The 17,203-nt window shown below is 38.5% G+C and overlaps 1 protein-coding gene across 2 annotated transcripts in view; it reads right to left on the reverse strand.

The window, feature by feature from the left end:
• The window catches only part of adam23b (ADAM metallopeptidase domain 23b), a 42,633-nt gene extending 25,652 nt beyond the window's left edge, over positions 1-16,981 (reverse strand). For both annotated transcript variants that reach the window (XM_079880552.1, XM_079880553.1), the window contains exons 1-6: positions 16,720-16,981; positions 15,622-15,818; positions 13,391-13,467; positions 5,308-5,371; positions 588-670; positions 294-357 (exon numbers count right to left, since the gene is read on the reverse strand). In XM_079880552.1, the coding sequence (XP_079736678.1) occupies positions 294-357; positions 588-670; positions 5,308-5,371; positions 13,391-13,467; positions 15,622-15,818; positions 16,720-16,801 (567 nt within the window). In that variant the 5' untranslated portion in view covers positions 16,802-16,981. The remainder of the gene's footprint in view (positions 1-293; positions 358-587; positions 671-5,307; positions 5,372-13,390; positions 13,468-15,621; positions 15,819-16,719) is intronic.
• Positions 16,982-17,203: the final 222 nt, after the last annotated feature.

A 17,203-nucleotide genomic window follows, 5' to 3' on the forward strand; every position in this document is an offset into this window, starting at 1 on the left:
GAAGTGTGGAAAATGCAATACATTGTCTTTTTTCAGGATTCTTTGATAAATAGAAAGTTTGAACAGAATTTATTTCAAATAGAAATCTTTTGCAACATTTTAAATGTCTTTACTGTAATTTTTGATAAATTTAATGCATCGTTGCTAAATAAAAGTATTAATTTCTTTCGGGAACATCACATCTAACTCTATGAATTTACTATTTATTCATCACCACATAATAACAATATAATTAGATAATGTGCTTGAGGTCTTAAAGTGTGTAAAAATGATATTTAGAAAAGAAAACTTACAATAGAGTGAGTCTGATTAAGTGGCTCAATTGTGTACATATGGAGTCCATCATCAAACATGCCACTGGGTACCAGAGAGAGACAAACAATTATGTTGATTCATTTGGCTGCTTTTATCCAAAGCAACTTAGAAATGAAGAAAACACACAGACACATTACAAACCACAGTACACACCACAGTACAATGAGTTATAGGAACATAATGTGAGGCATAAACATAAATTACAGCACACAACTGAATAAGTCAGTATTGAGACTTATTAGTAAAGTGTATGGATTGAGTGCAGTACTCACTGTAAACCGTCACAGGTGGACAGAGCGGCATGCGAGTTGTCATTCCCTCTGATCTGGCCGTGGTAGTAACAGTGCTCTCCACCCTGACAACACACACATTTAGGGCCTTAGGACACATTTACACCTGGTCACTTCATGCGTTTTCTCTGATTGGACAGCTATCCGGTCGTGAAAAGACCAGGTGTAAATGCACTCCGAAATGCATTCGAGTCAGATATAAATCTGATCACTCAAACCACTTCAGGAGGAGGTCTGAGACGCTTTCCAGATGAAACTGGACAAGTGTAAATACATCTGGTTGTTAAAGCCATATGTACATTTTACTCCTTCCAAATGGGTTAAAAAAGTGTGAGAGCTTGGCTACAATGACAGTCACGGATGTTATTCCATGTTGTAGAGAATGAATAAGTTCTCTAGCTGCTATAAAACAAACATTTTGGAGGGAAAAGACTAAATATAAATGGAATCAATACTTAAAATGCTTAAAGTCTCCCTGTAGTCGATCATTTTGATCATCAAAATGACATATTTAAACGTTTTCTCCTTGAAAAAATTATTTCTTCATGCCTTAAAATAGCTTGAATGTAACTCTACATCCTTGCCTCATTTAGTTTACGCGGTTTTATGAATATGCTAATGAGTCCCGCCTCCACTCACTCACTCAGCTCAGAGATCCACTGGTTGACGATCACACGTTGATCTGATTGGTTACAAGGTAGTTTGTGACGTCAGAAACACCAGCGATTTCAAAGCGTGTTTTTGAGACTGTCTTTGGTTCACTGCAGTTTTAAGGAGGAAATACTCAGCAATGCTGTCGACTTATGAATTTACACATGAGTTTGTCTTAAAGCATATAAAAAACACCACACAGACATATAAACAACATTAAAAGCTTGATTTTCACCACAGAGGGTCTCATATTAAAGAACGAGAAACAGCGAGTGCTCTTTGCCATTGCGGCTATTGGGGCAAAAGTGCAATCGCTGGTCTATCTGGGGTTCACAAAACCATTCAAGCTCATTGTCAGCATGGCGAGTTTAAGGTCAGGTTAATCATAGAGAATTTTTTGATTGCTAAAATGAACTTCTCCACTACAGGATGTAGTGAAGGATCACGTGCGCTCCTTTGACATCACTCTTCACTTGCATTAAGTTAAACATATCTCAACATCGTCGCGTCATTTACATCCTGTCGCCAAAGGTCACTGTCGCCAGAAATTGGCAGCTCTCCATTGAAATGAACAGGATCATGTCACTGTGTGTCGCTGGCAGAGTGTATAAATCAGACAAGATATAGGCGTGTCCAGCATTGAGATATGCTGCGTTCACGACATGTCGTAATTACCGTAAATAAAGCTTTGTATGCTTTCAAATCTCTCTCGCGGTACTTTGATGTCATACACACCGATCGGTCTGCGCAAACGCTGCTTCCATTCAAACACACCTTAAATCTGCAGTGGTCAGGTGGTGCAGAAGTCATAGCTCTGATGGTGCGTTCAAGTCATCTCGTATAGATTGTATTTACGAGTTGAACGCACTTGAACGCCACCACAATTTCGTAAATACCAGTGGGATGCTCGGGATTTTCTCTAAGCTCCGATCTTTACGAGTTGGGGGCGTGTCAGTGATTAACATGGCGGAATACACAATACGTAAAGGTATTTAGCTGTGATATTGTCAGGCTTTTCTATTTACAGCTCAGTTAGCTAATCGCCAACACAGAATATGATAGTATAACAATGCAACATTTAACGATGAGTTGGCAGTGGCTTCATAAATTAATTAAAAATATAAAAATACAAAGTACACCTGATGCACATTTCTTTCTTCATTTTCTAGAACAAGAGTTTAAGAACCTTACTGTATTTTTGTGTAATTAATTAAGAGAAACTACTTCGCCATCTTGTTCCGACGAAAGTGACTTGAACGCACATGCCGTTATAAGCGTGACTTCCCACCTCGTACTTACAAACTTCCCAGGAGGACTTGAACGCAACATCAGAAAATGTACATGTTGTAATTATAAGTTCTACAAGCACGTGAAGGCTTTTTACAGATCCGAAATGTTACGGTAATTAGTTACCACATGATGTGAACGCACCTATATGTTTAACTTGATGCAAATGAAAAGCGACTTTCAGGAGCGACAATCAACAAGAGTGAAGTCACGTGATCCGTCGCTACATCCTGTAGTGGAGAGTGTCGTAGCAAGATAGAGGAGTAGTTACATTAGTTGACAGCAACTTTCCTATAATTAAAGATATATCTCTGTGTACATACGATATGGCCCGTCACAGATAAGTAGCTCAGTATCTCTTCATCAAGCCAACACACAATCACTCACTGTTTCTCTTCATCGTTAAAGGTGAGCATTTTATGAACTGACCATTTATATTTAGTCTTTTCCCTCCAAAAATGTTTGTTTTCATTTTTTTCTCTCTCCTATTGCATTCTTTGATCTCAAAATGAGCTGATTGTTTTCGATTATCTGTTACTTTCATTTACCTAAATTTGCATATAGCGTGGGAAGTGAAGATCGGATTTTTATACATTTTCGTGTATGGTGGGTCTCAGTGTACAAATGCATGAATGCAAATGTTTAACAGTTTGACGTTCATATCTACTCTAAAAGTGATTCTTCGAGGAATGTCAGAGCGACTGGTCTTCAGCCTCTCTCTGCTTTGCTATCGTGGAGTAACGTGTGCTGGTCATGTGACCTGACCTGCAGGTGAACAAGCCGTGCTGATTCAGCAGTGAAGTCTTGATTTACCGGATTCAGCGCTTATCAGCATCCTCTCTTTCTCTCTCTCTCTCTCCCTCCGGTCATGCTCTTTTCTGCTACTCTCCCCTTTCTCACAACCTTTGTGTCACATCTGTCATCTCTCCCATCACACAACACTGTAGGCGGTTAAATTATTACACTGTAACACCCAACGAGTTAGGATAACTCATTTCAATTGAGGATACAGATTTTCTCAGTCCATTTCATGAGTTCACACTTATATATAATCAGATATAGTATCAAATATGTGTATTTGGCATGCTGTCCAAGGAAAGGGCTCTGAGCTCTGAATTTGGCCAGAACCCAGAGCACCCCCGCCCCATCCCTGGCTAGGATAAGAATAATCGAGTGTAAGGAGTTGGCTCTCTATATAAGCTAACTCTCGCACTGATTGGGTAAACTATCTGAACGTGCTCCTCCCAAACTTTGTTAATAAAACATAATTTAAGTTTAAAAACTGTGAAATTGCACAGCAATGACTGAGACTACTACTCTATCAGCAAGTGCAGTTACTACATTTAAACAAATCAGAGTAAAGATAAAATATAATTTAATTTCAACATTTACTCTCCTTACAAAGTCTGAAGCAAAGCATGCAGGGAACTAGAGACTACTGCAACTGATTCAGTTTGAGTTCTGTTTAATATAATCAGTTAATGAGTTTGCATAACTTTTTTCTAGTGAACTAAAACCAAGCATAACTTTCTACTTAAACATAACTTTTTTTTAAGTTCATTGAACTTTCAGTAATATTTGAGTGAAAATAACTCGTTTCTATTACGATTCTCTGTGTCTCGGTTTCATGGACTCTTATTTTGATATTCTGCTGTCTTGCTGTGTCTGTGTTGTCTTGCTGTGGTTTAGTTCCTATTTCCTTGGCTGTGTTCAAAATCACTCCCTATACCCTCAATCACTATTTCCTACATTACTCCACTAATAAAGTCCACTTGAAGGAGTGAATGAAAACGAGTGAGTGAATTCGGACACTGAGTGCGTTGGAAGAGCTGCCACTTTTGCAGAGTTTGTGCTTGCTTTAACAATCATAACTCTTTACTCTAACTCTGTCATGGAAACTATGTATAAACCTTAATTAAACAATTTAATAATCAATTAAAAAGGAATTTATACCTGTATGATATTACACTGTAGCCACATTCACACATAAAGCCTCTTGAATCTGGATGATCATGTGAAGCCAGTACGCGACAGCTTCATTTAATACATCTGAATGTTAGTTTTTACAGAGTAATTATGAGTTTATACCATTGGCACATTCTCATTTGAGTCCCAGTGATTTACTACTAATATTATTAAATGGAAAGATAAAAGAGGATTTATTACAGGGCACACCGAAAACATTGGTAAACGGTAAAACAACACTTTTACATATAAATTCTAAGTCTGAAACCAAATGAACTGGGGTTCTTTTCCCAATTGTAGTTACAATACTCTGTGAGTGAGGTTCAGCAGTAATGTTTTCAAATTAAATTATATGGCTATTATTATTACAATGATTACAATAGCCATTGTATGACTAACCTTTCTCTAAAAAAAGCGTTAGCCACCATCGGGCCAAATGGTTCTAAGAAAGATAAAAAACTGTTCCAGTTATATTACCACTTAAGTTTGGTTTGGCACGGCTCGATTACACACTGTTCTTAATCTGGAATTCTCAGACAGTTGGCTAACAAAGTAAACACAAGTTAATAATACAATTAAAAGAAATTAAAAGAAACATCCATTACACAGTTGCTATTTACATCTCGTACCATCTATAAACTCAGACGCATTTGTATTACATTCCAAAGAGCTTCTTTATCAGACCCACAATGGAAAACGAAACCATTTCCATTCCAGCTGGACTAGATTAGCATGAAATGTTTGGAATGGAATCCAGAGTGAATTGACAAACACTGAATTGAGAAATCCTAGTTTATACCTTCCCGAGGATGGGCTTCCCTTCTTCATAGTGTATCTCCACATAGTCTGAGGACAGCAGGTCACTGGAACACACAAACACACACAAATATGAAACTTATGATCATCTGTTGATTCTGGATATCAGAAGACTCTGGTATTCTGGCTCAAGTTTACACACAAGGACTGTGTTCACAGCCACCTTCGGCTGAAGAGTATTTGCTTTGAAAGGAAAGTATCTGAATTCAATTTTGTTGGACCAGAGCCTATAATTCAGGCGAAACATCACTACACCCGGTTCAACATACACTCATGTGCAACACATGTTTTCTGCATTTCTGTTACATACCCATACAAATAAGAAAACAGTTCAAGTGCTATTACTCTGCTTATTTTAAACAAAAAATAACACAGTATAGAAGATAGTCTTGTACTTATCCAAGATATACTTAACGAAATGCTTGTCTTACACTGACAAGTAGCCTATACAGAAAAATCTGTATCTTTAGCCTATAATTGTACTTAATCTTGTGATCGAGATATGCTTAAGAAAGTTATTAAGTTAAGTTATTCAAAGGTTACTTTTCTTGTAGTTGTATTTAACATTTTTAGCTAACTTGCTAACATTTAGCAAGTCTCTTTATGTAATACATAAATTATTGGCATAACTTATAGGTAGTGTACATATAGGAGTTAAAAAGTCTATTTCAAGTACAGTTAAAGGTTTATTATTTTAAGTATAAAAATTAAATAGGAACCCTAGAAGTATACATAAAGTACAAAAATAAAAAAATAAAAAAGTATGATGTTAAGTTCACCTAAAGAAAAAGTCTCAGGGTACGACTCTAACCATTGTTCCCTGAGAAGTGAACGAGATGCCATAGCATCACATGGTTGTGATGCTATGGGAACGCCTCTGCATGATTGTGTCATGAAGCACGTGTGAAATCATAGCGGGACCAGGAAGCTATAAAGTGCACCCGGACCAAACAATGTCAGCTTCTGATATGTCGAAGCAAGTAGATCACAGGCATTCAGGAGGTATGGTAGGGCAACGCAGTCGTTACAGCAAGTCATAGTAGCAACGCTACGGGTACGAAATACCCACAACGGCGTACTGACAAGTGCCTGTTTAGTGTGAAATCATGGCGAGCACAACTAAGACATGAGCACCTGGGACCCTGGTGTAGAGCCCAAGTCTAGGTTATAAAATCTTAAAAATGTGTGAGGAGAGGACCAGCCTGCCGCATCACACACATCTTAAAATTACAATAAGGCTTTAGAAGCCGCCATGCTCCTTGTTGAATGAGCTCTGAAAGCCATAGGTGAAGGCTGAACAGATCCCTCATTTGTAAGAGGGACTCAACTATCCACTTGCTCATACTCCTGCTTAGATGCTGGGGAAGCTCCTTCGTCTAGGAGTCCCGAAGCACACAAACAACTAGTCAGTTTTACACCACAGGGCAGTGCTGTGGACATAAGCATCCAATGATCTGATTGGACATAGCAGATTCAGGCTTTCCTGGTCTGATGTCAGAAAAGGGGGGAGCACTGAAGGCTTGCAACACTATAGATCACGCAACATTGGCGGGGATCTTAAAAATGTCCCCCGGTCTAGGGTGTAGAAAAGCTTTCAACACACCTGGTTCAAACTCTAAACACGAAGGGGCAACCGGGCAATCTCCTATTCTCTTAAGAGATGTTATAGCCTGAAGAAACAGTGTAACAAGGTTTGTTGTTATGGGAAGAAGAAGGCAGGAACCGGCGAACATTTAACAACTTCAATTAATAAATAAATACAAAATGAAAGGCGGTAGCCCCTCGCAGACAACTGCCGTGCACACACATATTAAAACATAAACAAAACACAATGTAAAATCCAGGCCTGATCCTATCTCGTCCTTCACCGCTGTCGCTCCTCCTTTTATGCTTCCGCTCCTCCGTGAGAGATACAAGACTGGTGAGTCGCACAGGTGATGCTCATCAGTAATTACGCCACCGGCCTCGCCCCGTTCTCTCACAGCCCTTGGTCTCGTCCTGCTCGCCATATACCCCCATCGACCCTCGCAGGCCAGGGCTGACCCGTTGCCAAACACACTTTATCCACCATACTAGTGTTCTTTCAGCCTCAATAAATGAGTAGTTTGACGTTTGGGAAATGAAGACACGGGACGAAACCATGGTGTGAAGATCTGGAAAAAACAGCATGCCCTGACGAGGAGATTGTGATTTTGAAAGCAGGAAACATTCATCTAATTTACTCTTTTGACGAACTTTCTGCTTCTCGGCCAGCCAATTGATATTTAATTTAGCGACGACACGAGTCACAACCTCCATAAGCTCCTTGTAAGCAAGAGGGTGAGGCAGTAATGAATGTAATGTAATGTTGGCAGTTGACGACTCTCGCAGTTCAAACACACAGGACAGGGCAACTGCGTTCGTCATTACGTTGTGCATCAAGTTCAAGGGTTACTCTTTTGGCGTAAGTCGATACGTATGGCCGTCTGCCGGAAGCTAGTTATTTTAGTCGATAAAGTTTTAAAGGGGTGATGAACTGAGAAATCAAAATTTCCTTGAGCTTTTGACATATAAGAGATCATCATACTATAATAATACCCTGTAAGTTTCAGAACTGAAAACTACCTTGTTAGTCCAATAAAAGCTTTTATAGACATCAGGCTCAGCAAACGACTCGTTTTTCAAAGTGGGGAACTATGACGTCAAAGAGGATAAAACACCGCCTCCACAAAAGAAGATCAACTCCTACTTCAACACGGCCTGTTTAGCCCCGCACACCGATTCGCCCAAACATGCTAAATGACATAGGACGACATGATAATTGCTAAACCGGATCGAGCTACTTCCAAGCAATAAACATGTTGTTTACTAAATATTGTGCAGTGCCTGTTTGTGGAAGAAGACAGTCTGCATAAGCTTCCTTCAGATTCCAGCATGGTTAAACTTTATTAAATCAGTCAATCACAATTTCCCGACATGGATCTGCCAGCAACATGTAAGTAACCATGTGTACTCTAATGCCTGATCTGCGATCAGTGATTTCTGATGTGTAATTATTCAAGTTCAGATATTTCTCTTAAAATCGTTCAATACTGTTTATGCATCAGTGACTAAACGATCAACTTCACATAATTTCTCGTAGTATTATGAAAATAATCTTTTTTAAACTGTTATTAAATTATATACAGAAAGCGATCAAATAACGATCCCTATTCAATCGCCCAAGCTGTCAATCAAACAGCACAGCGCGAGCCGCGAGAGCTTATCTGGACACTTACCAAACTCGTGATGAAATAATGACACTGTTACACTACACAACGAAGCTCTTACTGTGTATTCACATCGTGTTTGCATTGTGATTTGGTGTAAGCATTTGTGAGAGTGCAAAAATTGATTTTCAATGATACGATCTTTATTCACGCGATCAACAGACTGTCTGTCATCTGCTCAGTCAGTGCTCATCATGCTGCAACCTTTCATGTGATAATGGAATAGATTTAAATATAATGCTTTAAACGATACTGTTCACGATTTGTTAATTTCGATAGCTGTAATAGTAAAAACGTAGTAAAAGTTTTCGAGAGAGTTCATGTAATACTAGCTATTTCATATGCAAGCATGTCAGCCAATCACAGCAGTGGGCGTTTGCACTGCAGTCTCACAGCAGACACGCCCCTTAAAACAGAGCGTTCAAATCTGAAGCTGAAATCAGGCTTGGAAAAATGGCTTTTATTTATAAATTATGACAATTTTTGATGTAAAAATCATACTAACATTATAAGGGTACCCCAGGCAACATTATAAAATAATAAAACAATCCAGTTCATGACCCCTTTAAATATGGATATTTTTCTTACACAAACGCATTGCTTCACTTCAGAAGGCCTTTATTAACCCCCTGAGATGCGTGGAGCACTTTAATCATGAATAGATGTGCTTTGATGGACTTCCAAAGTCATCCAGCCATTCACTGCCATTATCAAGCTTAGAAGAGTCAGGAAATGTTTTAATTAGTGGTGCACGATATATCAGCCGCCAATATGATATCGGCCGATATGGTCATTTTTTTACACATCGGTATCGTTCCGTCAAAATAGGGCCGATGTGAACAGGCCGATAATCATTCCTGTGTATTTGACATGTGAAGTTGAAGATGAAGTTGACGATGCTGACTCGCGATCTTCGCAGTAGTGAATGCACCTGAGAGAAATGCACATTTCATACGGATGACATAAGCAGAGAACAGTCTTTTTTCAAGCTTTCTATATATGTCTCAGGTCTGTGAGGCAAGTAGGCTACCTTATACGCTGAGTTTCGGTTCATTTATGAGACGAGCTCCAGGTTCACGCACCGGCGCCTCCATGTCATGATTAAATATTTTCTACTATATTATTTCTTATTTATTAAATCCAGGCAACTGGTTGATGAAACATTGATTAACATTAAGATACAATTAATACAAAACGAAATTAAATTTAAAGACAGGCTTTGTGCTTTCTGTTTGAGTCTCTGTGAAAGTTTTAAAGCAGTCTTTTAGTGCCCCTTTCAGAGCGCTCATGTCCGTAACGGAGAACTGTCACATTGAAACCGTAACATTGTTTTTTTTTTTTTGTGAAATAAATTTCTAAATAAATGCGACTTATAGTCCAGTGCGACTTATATATGTTTTTTTTTTCTCTTCATGACACATTTTTTGACTGATCGTTTTTTACTCGTAGATATTCAAATACATTGCTTGATATTTGATACCTGTTCGAATTTGATTTTTCTCAAAAGTGACAGCCCTAGTATCAGGCAGAATGTAGTTATATGGTCGTAATAGGAATTGCAAAGAACAGCAGTCGTCTTGCCAAACAGTCCAGTTTGGCTCAATCCATATATTTGGCGACATAGTAGAAATTAAGCTAACGTCCTTCGGGCTATGCACGTACACTTCCAGGCTGGGTCAGTTGCCTATACAGTATCGATCGGCTGCAGCTTGCTTTTACTCTAAAGTCTTGATGTATTGTCACCCTAGTAAAAAAAAAACAGCCTATGTGGAGGTGGAAGAAAGAAGAGTTTCGTTTCTGGATGAAAAGCACGCTAACAATTAAAATATACACTGTAGCTGCAGCCCAACTTTATTCTAGCCTACACGTAGCACGTACACGTAGCAAGTGTTCAGCGTGTGTTGACGTGAAGAATGGACATAATTGAAAGTTTATGCACTGGGATTTTGTTGGGATTAACTTAATATATCAGAGATTGCTGAGGGGTGTTTATAAATATCTGGGAAATTTCTGGATGTTTCTTAATGTTTCTTAATGTATCCTTTATAAAAAAAAAATATATATAAATATTTATTTTTTCTTCTGAAAATCTGATGACATATTTTGCACACAGGTAAAGGTGCCTTATTTCTGAAAATAAATTACAAAAGTAAAAAAAAAAAAGTGTTTTGGAAAATAGCTCTTTATTTGATTATCCTAAAAATGTGTTTTCTATACAGAGATATCGACATCGGTAAATATCGGTATCGGCCATCGGCCACAATTTTCACAACGGTGCATCACTAGTTTTAATACAACTCCGATTGTATTCGTCTGAGAGAAGAATGTCATATACTCCTAGGATGACTTCAGGGTGAGTAAATCATGGGCTAATTTTCATTTTGTGTGAACTATCCCTTTAAAGTTTACTAATTCCCAATTTAAGTAAATAGGACTTGGTCTTGGATGGCCGAAATAGCTGCCCGGAGGTGTTGCAAATATGGCCGCCAAGTGAATAGAGTTTCCTTGTAAAGGACTTTGGCCACACTCAGGATCACATACTGTAGCTGTCGGCCTTGTCACCTGATGTGTTATGTCAAAACAGACGAATCTAAGAGGTGCTTTAGGCTGAGACTAACACTTTCATCTCTGTTTGTTTTTGTGTAAAACGAAGGTAGGCAGTGTTTAGTGTATGTGTGTGTGTGTCAGGAAGTGGCACTGATTGACCTTTAACGTCCTTTAATCATCACAAGCCTGGTCTTGAGTCAGCGAGGCAGAACACACAAACACACACTCTAGCTGACAAACCGCTAGCTGTCTCATTCTTAGCTGACTGCTCATTTCAAGATGCCAAAATTGCCACTTTCTGCCAGAATGGCGTTCTCCTGTAACCTTGTGTAAATGACGCAAACACACAGTCAGGTTTCCTAGGGAGCAGATCAGAATATTAGAATAGGTTAGTCTAGTGCGCGTGCATATGTGAGGGAATATCAGGAAACATTGTGATAGTGCTGTACTACATCCTTCTCTATTTGTGTACATAATATGGCCGTGATATAACAATGCTATTGACCCAGTATGACCAAGTTTTTTCCATACTAATCCATCATGAACTGATAAAAGTAACTCAACAATAACACAATCTCAATGTACTCCAATGGCAACACTTATTTTATGAGTCGCTTGTTATGTGCTGTTATTGTAATAACCTTTTATACATTAACTGCCATTAAATTAGTTAATTAACTGTTGGCAAGATTTTAAAAAGGCTAAATCATTTACAACTGTAGATAAAACAGTGATCAGCTATCTAGGGGTGATCTTAGCCGCCAAGAGGAATTGTTAGATTTTCATGAATTATTACAAAGGAAAAGATTTATTTTCTCTGGAACAACATCTGGAATCAAGCTCAATCTGACCTGTACCGTGTATTTAGATATTAGACTGGGTCAACAGTGTAACTATGTTGGCTTGAGAAAGAAAGAATTCTTCTTCTTCTGAGACTAAAGTTTCTGACTCTTAACTCCTACAGCTTTCAAGCTACAACAAACTCGGGTGAGACCTTCAGACTGTTCTGACTCACGTTGAAAACTCACTGAAAAGTATATCTTTTCAGACTGATCCGACTTTGGGAATTACCGTACCGGACCTTCGAACAATCCCAAATTCCAAAAGACTTTTATTGACGTGTTCAAAACTTTTATACAATAACTCTAATAGAGTATTTACGCTTTCTATCACTATTAAAGCTTAACAACTAACCAAAGACAGCATGCTAAAACATGTTAGCCATATGTTAAAACATGCATCAAGCACAAAAAGTATTCTCGTCGCTTGATAAACTTCAGGTTGAGCCACTGTAGTCACTTGGACTATTTTAACAATGTCTTTACTAACTTTTCTGGGCCGGCAGAATGAAATTGCCTAGAAGCCTATGGAGGAGTGAGACAGCTCTCAGATTTCATCAAAAATATCTTAATTTGTGTTCTGAAGATGAACGAAGGTCTTACGGGGTTGGAAAAACATGAGGGTGAGTAATTTTCATTTTTGGGTGAACTAACCCTTTAAGTACACTAAAGTGTCCTTTTATTTCATTAATGTAATATTATCTGCAAGTAGTTTTTAAAAAATATACTTTTAAGATTTGAAATTGCACAAGCGCAACATTCAGTGCTACAAGTGCACACTTCTCTTTCAGCAGGGATGCCGTGTCTGTGAGCGTGCATGTGTTAACCACACACAAACACATTCCCTTCAGATGAATGTCTGGCTGTGGGGATTCTGTGTGATCACAGAAGGGTGTAGTTATGTAGTGTTTTGGTTACAAAACCTGCAATAACCATTCAGGCGCTCAATACCACTTTATGTGGAGGGGACAAAAGGATATGGAGTTATTTCCAGTGTAAATCCACGAAGCTGAATGGAAATGGATCCCATCGTACAAACTTTGCTTCCAGTAACACAAAAGAGAGGACCTTCATTCCCCTAAAGGTGATGATAAACAGGGCAACTTTTTGAGCAATGTTGCTGGGCAATGTTGCCGTCAATGGGCAACCAGATGAGACACAGGGCCCACGACCGATCAAAATTACCCAGATAGAAATGTATTGCCCATTTTCAGTGGGAAAGTGCCCAAGCAACAATCGCTCGGCAAGATTGCCCAGCAACATTGCTCAAAAAGTTGCCCTGTGTATCATCACCTTAAGTGCATGTGTTAGTTTGACAGAGACACAACACATCAATAGTCTGGCACATCAACAGTCATGAGAGACGTGTGTGTGAGGCCGATGCGAGTCTGCACAAGTTACTCTTATACTGATTTGACTTAGCATTACTCACTTGTTTAGTGTGAGGTCCAGAATGAATTGGGATCCAAAGGCCTGAAGCTGGAATGAAGCCTGAGCGAGATGAACCTCCTGTTGAAGACAGAAACAGTCCAGATTTAGAGTCAGCTGGATGCCAGAATGACCAAACGCTTACAGATCAAGTCCCTCGAGCTGTCATAGGAAATGCACTCATTTCTATGGTACAATCAAAACATTGTTAAGAAATTTCTAAAGCAATGTCTGAGCGATGTCATTATCATAGTAATAATCACAAACATCAGGGCTGGTGAAACGGGACTCAGCCAGTCAGTAGTACTGCCTATTTTCAGATCAAATGTTTTATAATGTAAAGTTGTTTTGAACGTATCTTTTGTTTTGCTTCCAGTAAGTTAATAAATAAGAAAAAGTAATTAAATGTTGCAGTGTCTTTTATCAAATGGTTGTGTAATATGGCAGTTTGGGATGAATTTCTAGCCTCATTTATATAAAATAATTATTATCAAATAAGGGGTGTGTGTGTACACTTTAGAATACTTTAAGAGTAATTATTAGAGAATTAATATATTTTAAAAGAATTCACTAAAAGTAACATTTTTGGACACTTAATTGTGTTAATTGCAATTAAATAAAAATGTATTATAGCTTAATTTTTTTTATTAAATGACTTTATGGGTGCTTTTTGAGCCACTTCAGAAGGACTTTTTTATATGTAATATCATAATTACTTCTATTGTCTTTGAAATATGGTTAAAGTGTACAGATGAATGTACTGACAAGCATTTATGATTAAATAAAATATACTTTCATCTAATTTCTATTGAAACTCGAATGTCATGTATTAAAATATATTTCTAATTACACATTGGTAAGTATTTTACGTGACCTTTACACATTCAATTAAGTGTAATTCTTTAAAGCACAACAGAAGATTATTAAAACATAATGATTTAAAATGGATTTTAAAGTAAAACTTTTAATTCGACATTTTTACAAAGTGCACTTAAGTGTGTTAAGAAACAGTCATGAAAGTGAAACAATCACTTACTTTAAATAAGTGGAATTTAATTCATTAATATTATATAATTTGCAAGCACAAGTTTTTTTAATGTACTTTTAATGTTTAAAGTAAGTGTACATTCAATAAAATTAAGTGCACATCTTTTTCACAGGGACCTAATAAAGGTATAATACCTAATACTGTGTGAGTAGCTCTGGCTTACATGGTCCTGCTTATTTTGTCCACCAGAGGGAACCGCTCGCTTTAGCGGCTTTCAGTCATCTTATCATTCATCTTCCTCTACTGTTTACTTGCTTGCCATTGTAAACACGACCATTCTGAAGTTGTGAGGCTAAAGGTCGCATAGTAACGGATGCCAATATGCACACAGCAACAGCAGAACATAATATAATCCTGGCAATATTTAGTTGATGCAAATATTTTATTTAGTTACATTACAACTTCAAAAGCTCACACATTGTTTTTTTTTTTGTACAGACATTATTAAATGACTAATGTAATGGATCTAATCTAATGTAATGTACATGTAATGAATAACGGATGGCATTTACAATGACTAAATGCAGTTAATAAAAGTAGTATGAAGAGTATGATATAGTTCTTCTCAGCACTACATTTAAAATGGTCTAATGGAACTGCCCCACTTTATTATTCATAACGGCACTGGAAATTTCATTCATATATGGACCACTGCACTTTAAATATGCTGTGTTTTCATTTTTAAAAATCTGACCACCTTACTAAATGGTAGCTCTTGTTCTACAGTGCGTTTTAATGTAAAGAAATGAGCGGCTAATGCTTCATCTTGTTGCACAGTGTATGAATATCACATTTGGAGAGAATTTGGCACATTCCCTGTTAGCTGAGATCATGGCTAGATGAAAGAGGGAATGTTAGTTTCTTAAAACAGTCCTGTTGTGTTCTCTCAAGTGGGGTTTAATAATGCATGAGTTAGTGTTCAGTGATGCATAGAGTTTGATTGTGCTGGAAGCATTATGTTATGCATGACGAATGTATGCGTTCGTTTACTTGGGGACTGAAGGTCCATGAGAAGTAGTAAAAAGATAAGATAATGTGATAATACAAAAGTGTGATCCTTACCAAACACAACAAGTCCCCTATCCTGCCTCAGCAGTGTCTTATTTAGATCCGCGCACATTTCTATGGACATAAGCTGATGTATCATATTCTGTCCCGGATGCTGAGTTCAGTGAAGCTGCTCTCACCTGTCTGTGTGGGTCAGGAATCTTACTGCGGGTGTTCAGGTCATGGTAGGTGCTCTCAGAAGCTTCGTTCAGGTAGTAGATGAGGCGAGAGGGGTATGTGAGTGTGCGCTGTGACTCCTGCGGGACGCTGGCATTGTGCGTCTGTCCCGCTGCAGTATCATCTGACACCGCCTCCCTGGGGATCTCAGCCTTCAACACTGACAACACACACACACACACACACACACACACATGACTGAAACCGTCTCCATGTCCGATGAGCACTCCTGACACTAACACCATTTAAACTAGGCCAATCTGACACTGAACCTCAAAGAAATCAGTGACGAATTTACAGGAAGGCTTTGGTGTCAGTGTAATATGCAGACTACAATACATGCGTCACAAGATGATCGGGAAAAACTGGATCTATTTAGACTATTCATAACAATGCCATAAAGCTCTGGTAGGCCTACTCATGTTATCATTTCTTACATTATGCCATTATTATTGTATGATAAAATGTATTGTTAAGAGGCAGTACACGATACGGGTGCCTTGCCTTTTTCCCTAGGCCCAATGAATAAGTTATACCATTGAAGACTTTTTTATTGGGATCCCTCTCTACAAGCATTCCTGGTTTTCATGAAATTCCCTCTGAGAAATAAAACCAGACTCAATGTGAGATTTCTAAAGTCAATTTCTCAAGATAAAATGCACAGGATGACTCCAAGCTCTAAGCAGGATCAGTCGATGCATTAAAGAGATTGAGGATCCAAATAGAAATAGTGCATTTCAACTTCTGCAGTCTCCTCTCCTCTGTGAGCCCAAACCATATCAAGTCTCAGAGACACACTGCTGTATTAGCATGCACATGTCTGTCTCTGTCTCTCTCAGTCAGGACACTTTGCTCCCTGCTGTCCACCGCATTCACACACACACACACACACACACACACACGATGCCCTTGCAGAAGCAGAACTCCCTGAAAACATCCCGAACCGGACACTCCCGAAAGCACATCGCATTCCTTTATAAAACATATTACAACTATCAGGATGCGCACTGGCGGTCTGTGCAAGTTCAATACAGAGTGATTCGGTTAAGGTTAATACGTACCGGCTGACGCTGATGCCACGAACGGCTGGAGACGAGAAGCGAGGATGCACGCGAGCAGATTTGACAGTACTAGCACATACATGATTCATAGTTGGTCTATGGAATAGCGCGAGATTAACGTATGGATGCGGTGACTCGCTAGGGGCTCATTGTCCTTGATGGTCCTGATGGTGCAGAGAGTGAAGGCGGAGGCCAGCCCGAGATCTCCGCGAGCACGCTTCAGATAATGATGCTCCCGCGCGCAGGTGCCGTGCATCTGCCCACATGATCCCCCTGCCCTACCAGCTGATCTGCCCACACAAGATTATATTTTAAATTTAAGATTATATTTTATTTAAAATAGTATGCATGCATACTGCAGGTATCGCAAATATACGATTAAACGTGTCCTGTACACAATTCTTATATAAATAAATATCTTCAAATTATAATGTTATGCAGACTTCTATATATTATGGGTATATAATACCTAGCCCTTTATAGA

This window comes from Squalius cephalus, assembly GCF_949319135.1.
Source record: "Squalius cephalus genome assembly, chromosome: 9".
NCBI classification, from domain to species: Eukaryota; Metazoa; Chordata; class Actinopteri; order Cypriniformes; family Leuciscidae; genus Squalius; species Squalius cephalus.